Genomic DNA, 12,965 nt, shown 5'->3' with positions numbered 1-12,965 from the left:
CTGGGGAGCAACTGGTAGAAGAAGATGTGATGTAGCACAGAGAGAATCCTCTGGTACCAAGCAGAAAGCACAGGTTAAAAAGTGAGCTAGTTCACAGGCAAGTTTTGTCAAAGAGCAGTTGTAGCTGGGAGCACACCTGAGTTTCATTAAAGACTTTTTTGGTTTGCTTGGCTGCTGCTCCTAATGATTCTTCCTTAACCTGCCAGGTTATGACCCTCAAAAGTTTGAGGTCTGCCGCTAGCAAAGTATATGTTCAGTTATGACCTTTTATGCAGGGAGATAAGAATCAGTTTTACTGCACATCTTTGCTGCAGAAGGTTAAGGAAGGGGATGGCTTTTACACTTCATGGGGCAAATCCAAAAGTTCAATCTCCTGTGGCATTACCACTATGAAAATCCAACTATGCTATCGCATTTTCTATTAGCTTGAATAGCCTCTCAAGGCAATACCAATTTATGGTTTAATTGCAGAACGGCCAGCACCTCCCAGGCAGCTGACGACCCCCCAGTCGGATGTGTCATCACGGAGCCTGCAGTTGAAGTGGGTCCCTGGAAGTGACGGATCTTCACCAATACGGTATTTCACGGTGCAAGTGCGAGAGCTGCCAAACGGAGACTGGCAAACCTATTCCTCTTCTATCAGCCATGAGGCAACATCCTGCATCATTGAAAGGTACCGTATGATCCCAGCCTGGCATGGAAATTCCAGTGCTTTCCACTTAGAGCAGTTAGAAGGCCAAAGCTAGCATCACTCAGCTTCACGGTCTTTTGGAGGGAGATAAGTTAAGTGAGGGTCACCGATCCCATTGTAGAGGTGGTGTTATGAAAAGCAATTCAGAGATTTGCTGAAGGTCATGCAATAAATCTAATTAAATTTGAATTGCAGTGCATCTTTTGAAGCCCTTATGAAAGCTCAGCACGGTAGATAATGCTACTCAGGCTAAAGCATATGTAGCTATGCAGTGCTCTGTAAAAAACAACTAGTAAAAAATCCTTTCAGTAGTGACTGATGTTAAAATCCACTCTTAATGCTGCATTGCAATTATCTCTATATAAGCTTTTCCAGATGAAATGAGAACCATTTTTATCTGCGTTTTCCATACTGAAGTTTATAGATAGCATCAGAATGCCTCAACTTTGTTATTCAGACTTCATTATATCCTCGGCAATGCTGTTGTAATTAAAGTTCTTGTAACATCTGTGAAAACAATTGAGTGTCTATGAGAAGGTACTTGTTTTGCTGTCCATTTCCTCTATTGACCAACTAGTACAAATCAGATTATTTCTGAAAGGCTGAGAGCTTCTGCAAAATACTCAGCTCAAAGCATTCAGATACAGATTTTTCAGGTCTGTTATAAAAATATCAGTGGCTGTGACATATGGCTGCTCTCTGTGCCAGAAGATGCAGATACATTGGTATCCTTTTGTCTGACTGTGCAGAAAAAAAAAAAAAAAAAAAAAAAAAGAAAAGAAAACCTGACAGTTATTGTACAGATATAAACCAGATTCATTAACCCTGGAGGTGTTATACCCCCCCCCCCCCCCCCCCCCAAATTATACCCAGTATCTTTCCAGTCAAAACTTTTAAAATCAAGGAGACCAACTGTGTCCTTTAGACTTGACATTGGCATTACTGAAAACAAAAGATCTGTATTTCAAGGAAGATGATTCAAATTCTTAAAGTTGCTGTAGGTAAGTAGTGGTGTCCTAATAGGGTGGTACTGCTGAAAGCGTTCTTCTCCCACTTGCTAAAAGCATTTTCCTGTGAAAGTCCAGAAGAGTAGGATGTGCGTGGTGCTAGAGTGCTGCCCATCAGAATGCATTATCTCTTGATGTTTAATCATTCCTTACAAGCATCTTTACTTGGGTTGTAGTCAGTGTTACATCTGCCAGCTGGTGGCTAGACACTTCCAATTAATCAGATAAATCCCCCATAACTTACAGCTCTGCATTTCTACTCTGCATGTGAATCAAAAGGCAGCCTCCCCCACACCTTCTCCCTGCCAAACCAAGCCAGAAGAGTCTTTGCTAAGGTTATGTCAGCTGGAAATCGCTCTTTGCATATCTTAAAGCCCTGTGTCGATAAAAGAGCTGCAGGGAACCTGTTGTTACTGTCTTTATTAAATAATCTAGGTAATAACATTAATTTAAAATTCAGTAGGAATAAAACGCGCTGATCACACGGCGTGCTGTAGAGGATTAGTCAGAAGGCTGGTGCTCTGAATTCCAATGCCAGCTTCATCCTGACTCACCGGCTGACCCTGCACATCACCTGCCTCTCTGTGCACTGAGGACGAGCAAACCTGCTGGTGTGTTCAGAGGATAACTCAGGCAAAGCTTATGCAGCACCATGAAAGCCAGGTTTTGCATCCCCATGCAGCAGAGCAGTCATAAGTTGCTCCATGCACTGCACCTTAATGGCTGTTTTCTGGAGTGTGATTCAGCTCTGAATCCATGCGTGTTTTCAGAATTTCAGGCCCAAGGCAATCTGAGAAGATGCTGGTGGCACTGAGGGTGTGAACAGCTCTGTGTCCTGATGAAGCTGGGGGAGGCTGCAAAGAAAAGGTGGCATGGGGAAGAGAAGCTGCCAATGGGCAGGCTGTCTTTAAAGGCTTGTTATGAAGCAATCTGTGATGATGCAGGGAGATTTCATAGATGCCTTATTGTTATGTTCCACAGCCTGAATCCATTCACCTCTTACAAACTGCGAGTGAAAGCAACCAACGATATCGGAGACAGTGACTTCAGTGCGGAGACTGAAGCGGTCACAACTCTGCAGGATGGTAAGCGTGGAGGAGAGACAGGTCGGGGACGTTGCCATGGGATGGGTGCTCTGGCATGCTCCTGGGTCTGCTGAACCCACTGCAATGTGATCTCCACGGTGCCTGGAGTGAAGATTCAACATCAAATGTGGTTTTGTTCTTAGGAGATTGATACAGGTAGTAACGAGGTTGGGCTGAATTAATAACAGACAGTCTTAAGTGTCCTGCTGTGCCCTCGGAATGAATCATACTTTCAGGAGTCTCCAAATGGAATTAAACTCCGTTTGATTGGCTTCCAAACTCTGCACTAACCATTATCTTTGCAGAAATTGAATAATTTACAGGAGATCATTAAAAATAAATGTAGAACCGTGAATACATTTGAAGAAGTTTCTTCAATTGTTTTCACTCACAATCCATATCACTCTGCAGTACGGCAAAATTGCTGAGGTATAAGTAAGAAAGAGCACGAAGCTCCTGGAAACACGAGCATTTAATCCTGCAGATCAGGACTAATAAACTGTGAATGACATTGACAAGGCTTTTATTTTTAGCCTTAGAGATCAGCTTCTAATTCCTTGATTGTATAAAGCCAATGCCTGAATGCAGAATTAGCTCTGATGTCTTGAATGGGACTACCAATGGAGAAATGAACTCTGCAAAGTGAGAAAAAGCATTGGCATTTACCCTTAGACTGGGAAATAGCATAATACTGGGATACCTGTGTTTATACAGTGCTCAGATTTAGTATTTAATACAGCACAAGGAATGACTAGTCAAATAGGACATGGAGATATAAAAATAGGAAAAAAAAATTGCCAAGGAATGTTTAAAAAATGTGATACTGAAATTAGAAAAACAGGACAGAGCTTGGGGGTATCCTAAGTTAAACAAGTATTTTTGTAGTACTTGAAAAAACGATGTGCCTAGCAGCCTTTTAAAGGCATCTCAACTCTCCACCTTCCAGAACGAGCTGCTCCATGGTGCAGGCTGTAACTGGTACTAATGAGGCAATACTGACTCACTATTTTGGAATTCAAAATTTTATTTTCAATTCTCTTTGAATTTAGCTATGGTGAATCCAGAGTTGTGCTTGGCCTCCTCACAATACAACCGGGAAAGGCTGTGAAAGCTTCTCACCTCCTTAACAAACTGTGAACATTTATTCTGCTGAGCAAACCTGGTGCTGCCACTAGAGCATTACACTGCAGAGGGCTGTCAGCTCCTGATAAGCCTTCCCTTCTTTGTACGTGAGCTGCTGGAGTGTGTGCAGATGTGTTACAGGCCATGGACACAGGAATGGGTTAACCCATGGTAAATCAAGCTGTCCTAATTAAAATAATCTGGGAATGCATGACATGGACTCTTAAAAACAACGTGGGCTTGCCCCAACTGTGGCAAAAATGTCATGGAAAATTTGGGAGCGGTTTGTTCATGCTTTCAAGCACACACTCAGCTGGTTTAACTTCATTTTGAATTTCTAGCTAGTTGTTTGTGAGCAGCTGGCATGATGCAGCTTCCTCCAGATTTATGCCCTGAGCTTTTCTCTTATTCCTACTCAAGTTGCCAAGGCCACAGGTAGAGCAAGGAGTGTATGAGAAATGGCTGGCTTCTGCCTGGATTGCAATATTCATATCAGCAGCATTGCATTTGAGACCCACCGCATAGTGACTGGGATAGAAGACTTCTTTCAGCAGTGAAGAATTTGATGAATTAGCTGCCTGTTTTTCACCCTGTTGCTATAACTGTTTTGGTTACCTTTCTATTTTTCTCATTTAGTTCCAGATGAGCCACCCAGTTCTGTGTTAGTAACTCCCCACACTACTTCATCTGTCCTTGTGCAATGGCAGGTAGGTAAAATGCAAAATCATGATGTTTCTTGTTTGCTTTGACTTGTTGGCTGCAATGGTTCATTGCAATGGCTGTTTTTCTGAGCTGGAAGGAGTGTAGTAAAGTTGAAGGACTGCAGCTACTTCCCTGGTTTCCTGCTCTGGGCATATATTTTAGTGATGGATAGAAATTTCTGTGTGTTAGTTTTACTTTGTACCCTGTGAGGAAAATCTTGGGAGGTAAGAGTTTCTCTAGAGATGCCCAAGATCATTACTTTTACAGATTCTCCTGTCCTTTAATTGTTGGGCAATAGATGTGCATCTTTACAATGAGAGCATTTAACGGTGTGTGGTATTGGTAAGGATCAGGAAAAGCTCGCTGCTGTTCACATTGCACACTGCCTCCTCCAGCTGCTGAAGTAATCAGAGGTGTATGCTGTGCGTGGTATCCTGCTCATACTTTGAGGAGCTCCATGTGCCCTTTTGGCTTTCTGAGGGCTAAAAGCTGAGATTTCTTCAGAGTAGAGGAAAGCAAGTTTCAGCGCTCCGTAATGTCTCTGAGTTGGATGTGAAAGAATTCGTGCCGAGTCTGCATTTTATATACGTCTTTCCTGTGCCTTCCTTTATCTTTCAATCTGATACTGGCCTCCTGGGATATGCCGGAACATTTTGTGACCCAGTGCCTGAGGCTTCTTTTTGTGGAGTAAGCATTAATAGAGGGAGCCCAGTGGGGTGCTGCGCGTTATCTGTAACCTCTGCTGCAAAGCCTCTGCCCACCCTACTCCTGAGACAATGTCCCACACACATAATAAGGATGGCTTTGGACAGATTGCATTAGAGTGAAAAATGTACATATGCGTTTACAGTACAGATGGGGCTCCTTGCATTTTGGAAAAAAAATGTATGTATGAGGGTCTGTTTATTGCTGTGCAGCAGCACTTTAAAAATATGCCTGGCTCTACTACTGGGTTGCTGGCCCAAGTTCATGCAGCATAATACTAAGTAACAACATTGCTTACAGCATGTTGAACAAATAGGAGACATGTTGAACGGTTTTACCAAAGGAATTGTGGAGAGATGTAAATCTTTCGCCCCACCTCCAAATAAAACCAACAGTGAAGGAAAAGGTATGCAAAAAAAAAAAAAAAAAAAAAAAAAAGGACAAAGAGAATGTGAGGCATGATGTACTGTAGAAATAAACATTCCCCCAATTGACTGATTATTGGTGTGTAGTTAATGTGAAATAGGTGGTTGTTTAGGTAATTGGATGCTTTTTATTTCATGAAAATGAAATGGGGTTGTTGTGCCAGAGCCATCTCAAGGGAGTTGTGGGCGATTATATGTCATTACTACATGTATATTAATAGGTCCTGGTAATTCAGCCGCACTATATTTTTCAAATAAACAAAAATCTTCAAGTCCCACAATAGCCTCCAATTAAGAAGTTGTTTCACAGCAGTGTTTAAGAAATAATGTAAACTGAAAACAGCAGTCAAGCTAAATGGGAGAGCAGATTTCCAAGCAAAGCTAAATTTTTAACTTTGAGCCATGTTAATAATTCACAAAACAAACTCTAGATGCACTATCTGTGCTTTCAGCTGCTTGGTCCAATCAGTCCATTATTTTTAAATTTAAAGTAGGAAGAAAATAAGTAATTTCCATTGTGGGCTGCTGTATCAATAATGCAAGGTTATTTCAAATGTTCTGGTGGATGTTACAGTTAACATCAGGGTTACATACTGTTCTGCTTCTACCATAGAGACAGCAATTATTCAAACTTACGTTGTTTTCTTTCTTTTTTCAAGAGCACAAAACTGTTTCTCTTAATTCTGTACAGCTTTATGGCCTGCCACTCATGATCATTTTACCTGTTTCAGCAGATCCCTCAGGCCTTCATACAGAACCCTAAATAATCCATTACATCAAAAGCAGACTTCTGTCCATGAGAGACGCATAGGAAGGGGAAGACCTGACCTTTTAGCAGAGTACCCTTTTCAGGAGAGAATCATCATTTCTGTGGCAAGGAGAAAGACAGATTTCAAGCCATTTATTTTCTGAGCTTTCCTGTCCTAAATTTAAAGAAGGGGGAAAATGGAGAATCACATGAAAGCGTAAGAAAACAATGCCTGCTATCAACAAATCAGTGTTGTACCGCAGTGAGGAATTAAGCTTTATCTCTTAGCAGCTGTATGGCAGGATAGGGAGGAACAGCTTCAGTAGTGTTTTTCTTTTAAGATTCTGTAGGATTTCCATTTCAACTTTTTTTTTTAAGTAAAAAATGTTTTTGATTAAAAGTTAAATAGAAAAAGACATTGAGTCCTTGCAATAGCACCTTCCTTCTAGATAATAATTAACTGAAATGCAAATCCATGTAATATATACTTTATTTTTTTTCATTCTGTGAAGTTTTTTCAATGATGGACAGGCTTTATTATATAGATTTTTTTTTTCAGCTTTTCTCCTCGTTTGTGGCAATGTACTACCTGGGTAGGACAATGTCTTCCTTTACCTTGTCTGTGTAGAAAACAGTCCTCGGGTTTGTGGTTTGACTCCTCCCTGCCAGGACAGAGAGAGGTGATGACTCTGCAATGCTGTTGGGCCTTTCTCAGCTAGGGCACCGTCAGAGCTAAAGCAGCTTTGTTATAGTATAGAAAACAAAAAAGGAAAGTCATAAGATTGAAAAAGGAGGGGGAAAAAAAACAAAATCATGGTACATATGCTAGTAATTGCCAATAAACAATATCTCTTCTTCTCCATCTTGCAGAGGATAACATTTCAGCTGGTCCATGAGTGATGGTGCCAGGCAGCCGTGGACAAGGCTGTCACTTTGTTTGGTTTATTTGTTCAGTCCCTTACACCAGGGCTTCAACCTGTGACTGGAAAAGGTTTTTGTACAAGGGGTTGATTTATTTGCCTTGTAAAGTGGACTCTGAGAGGGGGTATGGCTGCTCTTCTTTTAAATATAGCAAAGGAATAAATACCCTATAGGGAGAAGAACAATTTAACCCAAAAGACAATGTTAGCAGAGAAACAAATGGTTACAGACTTTCTCTGAATTATTTAGATGAAAAATTTAATGTTTTTAGATGAGAAATTTAATGTAAGTTTCTAACCACCCAAGTAGGGAGGTTTGGAACAGCTTTCCACAAAAATACTGGGAAGCAGAAAAATTAGCTTATTTTCTGGTGGAGCTTGCTCTGTTTATGAAAAGGACTTTTAGAAGTTGTTTTCTGCAGTCATGAAGGCCTCATCTTGATGATTCCCAAGGTCCCTCACAATTTTGTGTTCCTGGATCATTCTGTACTACAATTGCTAGATAATAGTGAAAGGCGGTCAAAACTTCTGCAAAGGATGGAGCACAATAATGAGCATGAAACATCATGATGAATGAGGTTCTCCATGCATAGCAAGTAAAGGAAGATCCTGGGAAGTCTGGGATTGCTTTCAACAGATTCTGCACAGGACAACCGCAAAAGAAGCGGCTTCTTGCAAGAGCACTTTCTGCTCCTTTTCTTGGTAATTTGGTGTTTATTATATACACTGGATCACATACTTTTTGTTTTGTTTTTTTTTTTTCCATGAACTACAATCTTTCTACTTAATTCCTTCGGCCCTTGCCCAAAGAAAACTTATTTCCAAGGAGACAGGACAGCTGTTTCTTACCTTCTACTATCCTGAGGAAGTAATGGAAGATTCATGTCATTTCTGGAAGCAGTGTTAGGTTATTACCAAATTTCTGCCTTCTTTCCTGTAAAAATATTCTTCTTACTTTCTGCATTAAAATTACATGTGGTATTACCTTATACTCCAACAGTGTATCACACCAGTGGTTAATTTTTTAATGATGGACAGAAGGTTTCTGTAGTAAAGTTCTCAAGACTGCTAGGGATCTTCTTGGATTAAAGGCAAGATCATCATTAAAACCCTTTTCATTTATCCTTTCAGCCCCTTAAATTTCAGTACAAGAATCTTTAGAAGATAAATGGCTCAGGGCATCTTTTCTTCTCTGCAGTTCTTAGCCTGCATTAGACTCATAAAAGTCATTTTTTCCCCAACATCAAGAATCTCTTTGCTTGTCCTTAAGTAAGCCGCTCAGACAAAAAGCTCCTTTTAGTATCCTGGTTGTGTATCTGTAGTTGAAGGAAGATGTGAAGGACTGCTCAAGAATCCATGCTGAGGTACCATGTCTTGGGGCATCTAGTAGCATCTTCCAGGGGAGCAAACCACGTGCATTTGGGCCAGCTCAATGGTCACACATACTCTGCTGCTCCAAGCTGTTGTGGAGGGATACCTGTGTTTTCCCATGGGACTGAACTTTGCAACTCATCGGAGTTCATCACACTGTGACTCTTCTCTAAAAGCCTCTCTGACGCCTATTTTCATCTTCCTAATTAAAGCCAGGATATAGCACGTTTTGGTTATTCTCTCATCAGTCTTTCAGTAAAACATTGCCAAATGAGCAATAGTCTATGAGCAGTCCCCAAGGAAAATAGCTTGTCTTTGGCAAAATAATTTATTTTTGTCATCTCAGGAGAAGTGAAATAATGGTTTGCTGCATTGGAGACCAGCAACATGCATTTTCAGAGATCTGTTTATGTAATTTATCACACAGATTTTTTTTGGACCAAGAAGGAAAGCAGGTTATCTCTTAGAGAAATGCATTAGGCATCAATTTTTAAGTAAAGAGCCTTTTGTAATTGCCACAGCTGAGAGAAATCATCAAAGTTGCCTTTAACGTGTGTTTTTCCCATTGCATGAGTTTGTACATTGCTAATGGCTGTTTTCACCAGAGAGCAGCACCGCGTCCCTTTGTGCAGCACTGGTGCCAGCTCCTGTCTGTCGTGTCGGATGCTTGTTGCAGTGCATGACTTAACAAGAGTGTTCTTCGGGTGAATGTCTTTCAGCCACCTAAAGCTGAGAGTCTGAACGGCTTGCTGTTGGGATACCGCATCTACTATCGGGAGCTGGACTATGACACCGGGTCTGGAACAGAATCCAAAACCATCAAGAACCCTTCAGCTTTAAGAGCAGAGCTCACACGTAAGCCTATGTTTTTAACACTTTAATATCCCAAAATCTGTCCATGCGCAGACATTACGTGCACTCTTACCACGTGGAAACAGCACACGATTGTGTCCAAGAGTGCTGGGGATAATTTGGGTTTTACACGTTCAGAGTGAAGATGCTGGAAAATGCTATTAACTTCTGTATGATCAGCATCACTTGTAATGGTGCGCTCTAATCTGTGCCATCGTGCTTGAACTGATGTTCTGTCCTCCATGTACCCTCTGATTTCCTACTTTCTGCTGTCTTCACTGGATGATTACCCTGGTGTACTTCGTTCTGCTGTCAGATGAAGAAGAGGGGGACTTCATTTTCCTCCACTTGCTATTTTCCAATATTTTCTAATTTTTCTAATATTGATACTTTGTTTTTCTTTTTGCGGTATAAAAACAACAGATGAGAAATTTCAAGTAGCACTTCTAAAATTTTGAGGTGCTAGTCCCTATTTTGGAAGAAAATAGCAAAAATGAGCAAGAAGGTGCATGCTTGCTGTATTGGCTGCTATTTTTTTTTGGCTCTCATGGAAAGAAGGTAGAGAGGGAAGAAGGTAATAGAAAAATAAAAAGGACTTTTAGACAAAGGATAGAAAGAAAATCAGATGGAATAATAGGTAGAATAAGGTGATGGGAGGTAAAGATGTGAGCATTCAGTAACTTTACAGGTATGGCCCAGTAATGAAACATGCTCAGGGCAGGACCAGCTTTTGTCCTTTTTGATGTAAGTGGAATATTCAGAATAAGATAATATTCTGTGAGCAGCAGAATATGGCTGAATAAGACTATTTTAATATCTTTTATTGACTTCCTTGTTTCCCTGAACCCATATAAATGGTTTCTACAAAAGCAAGGATAATTTTTGTGTGGGTGTGGAAAAAGTGGATGTTTTAAATGTAGCATAAGCTTCTAACTCTGCCCTCGTTTACATCATCAGTTCTGAACGAGAATTCTGGGAGGGTACAGAGTTTTAGCCAGAGGAGAGAAGTAAAACTCCTATAGGTGTAGGGTGTGCACAGTTGCTGTTTTTTCCATACAAAGCTGAATGATCGGTTGTGTGTTTTATCATAAAATAATGACTTTGGATGCTCTCTAGTCTCATGGAGCTTGTAAAGCCTACTGTTTTCCTCTCTTCCCTCTTCTTGGCTGGCCCTGCAGCTATGTTCCTAATAGCTGTATAGTAGAAAACACCTTGCTGTACTTCTCCAGGGAGTCAAGAGAGAACGAAAGGTTTGGAGACGAGCATTTTAATAGAAACTTCCCTCTTTCTCCTCATAATATGACAGTGTTAACCTTAGTACACCTCTGTTCCTCACTGACCTGCAGTTTTGCACAGCTTAGCATATTATTACAGTTTGTTCACAGCAGGAATGTTGAATTCTGTAAGTGAAACTGTGGGAAATCTAACATACGTTTAAAGAATCAGGTCTTGTCCTATTGTAAGTGTTTGCTCTTTGTGGCCCGTGTTCCAGGTCTTTACCCTGCCGCTCCTCATGTTCTGAATTTTGCATGTTGAGAAACAAGAATGCAATCCAGTGTTGAGAGATTCCCCCCTAGAAACTGTTTCCTTTTCACTCATTTATTCTATTTAATCTAGGAGTCAGAACATTTCTGTGTTGTATATTTGTGAGATACTCTGTTTGAGGAGGAAATGAAAGAACCCGTGTGAGAGAGATGCTTTTGATGTGTTACAAGAGTGATGTGGTTTTATTGCCCTTCAAGGTATAGTCCTAAAGCTCAAGTTGTGTATGTGTGTGCTGCATCATTTGCCTCTGTCTCTGCTGTACATCATTTGCAATAACTGTTTCCTTGCACTGTAACAAGCTTTCTGCTTTGCTTACCCTGAATAGCCCAAAGCAGCTTCAAGACAGTGAACAGCAGCTCTGCATTAACGACGTATGAATTAACACGTAAGTGCACATTGCCTTTAGATGAGACTCTTTTTAATGGCTCAAAATACAATATAGGCAAACTCCTATGGTTCTCCTCAGTGGATCTAGCAGAAATCAACACAGATTAATGATTCTGCTTTCTTGAGTTTCTTTTTCTTTAAGCTTTTGCTTTCCCTACATCAAAAGACATTGATGATGCAAGTAGGTAGCTGTTGTAAAAATGTGGCTGCTGGGAAGGTAAAACATTATTGACTGTAACAACCCAGTATTGCTGATGCTAAATGAATTTTGATATGCTTGCTACATATTCTGCAGTCCATCTGAGTTTAGCTGTATCACATCATTAGTCTTATGATTCAAACATCGCAATGCTCAAGCTTTCCGTGGAGTATGAGGCCAGTTTAGAGAGGGCCCAATGAATTTATATGCATCTCCAGAGGTGTTTTCAATTGGAAATGAATAAAATAGCATTCGACAGAGTTAAAAGGCAAGTTGCTTTGTAGTGATGATGGTTCACTAGATAGGTTTTGCCCAAGGCTTTTGAGTCACAGATTGTGATGGGCTAAAAAAAATATGAAACCCTATCCCCACTGAAACTTGCATGCATGAACTCTCATATGTTCCATTTTCTTCCACATCCAGTTAACACTAAAATCTCCCTTGTGGCTTTTCATGGCAGCGATTAAAGTTTCTCTGTACCAGCTGCCTAGTACCGTACTTCCAATCAAGAGCTATATATCTTTAATTATTTTTTTTTTTATTAACAGACTAGCAAAACATTAGTGATATGTTGGGTATCACAGTATACCTGAGACCAGGGAACGATGCTGAATTCTGTGTCATATAAAGGAGCAAGACACTTGTACATGCTTCTGTGAAACTGAAACTTGAAAATCCTGTATGATTAGACATATTGAACCTTACCAAACCAATGACATAGTATAACAGAGATAAGGGTACAATGTGATTTGTAGATAACAGAGAAAATTTATGGCAAAGGGAGAAATTTGGACCCTTGGGCATGCATGTCTTAATCAATTCAATGATCATTTAGATACAGCAATTTATAGTATCGATCTCTTTCCTACATTAATTTCACTGTTAAATATTTGTAGATGATATTTTTTTCTGTTAGGATTGATTCTTTCATCCTGGATATGCAAAATCTGAAACTGCTGAGCTGCTGCCTCATCTAATGATGTTGACACGGTTCTACTCCACCCCCATTTACATCATTTAATTACCCCCATATCATTGTGTTTTCTTTTTTCACACTGCTTTCATTCTCATACCTCATCTGTAAGAGCAGTTTTTATATGCCAACAAAGAAATTGGTTGCCTGGTGGCCAAACAGAGCCCACACTTCAAATTCCACTTTCTCTTTGTGACTGATGTTTCAACTGTGATCGCTTTGAGGGAGCAAGA

General features: G+C 40.4%; 1 protein-coding gene across 3 annotated transcripts in view; it reads left to right on the top strand.

Annotated features, from left to right (window-relative positions):
* SDK1 (sidekick cell adhesion molecule 1) overlaps positions 1-12,965 on the top strand; it is a 387,420-nt gene that overhangs the window by 331,754 nt on the left and 42,701 nt on the right. For 2 of the 3 annotated variants that reach the window (XM_032197266.1, XM_032197268.1), the window contains 5 exons: positions 472-673; positions 2,680-2,783; positions 4,542-4,612; positions 9,496-9,631; positions 11,499-11,558. In XM_032197266.1, coding sequence (XP_032053157.1) covers positions 472-673; positions 2,680-2,783; positions 4,542-4,612; positions 9,496-9,631; positions 11,499-11,558 — 573 coding nt within the window. The remainder of the gene's footprint in view (positions 1-471; positions 674-2,679; positions 2,784-4,541; positions 4,613-9,495; positions 9,632-11,498; positions 11,559-12,965) is intronic. The other variant, XM_032197267.1, reaches the window with a different exon arrangement.

Source organism: Aythya fuligula, chromosome 15 (assembly GCF_009819795.1).
Source record: "Aythya fuligula isolate bAytFul2 chromosome 15, bAytFul2.pri, whole genome shotgun sequence".
Classification (NCBI taxonomy): domain Eukaryota; kingdom Metazoa; phylum Chordata; class Aves; order Anseriformes; family Anatidae; genus Aythya; species Aythya fuligula.
Note: the sequence above shows the minus strand (reverse complement) of the source record. Positions and strands in the feature narration are given on the sequence as shown.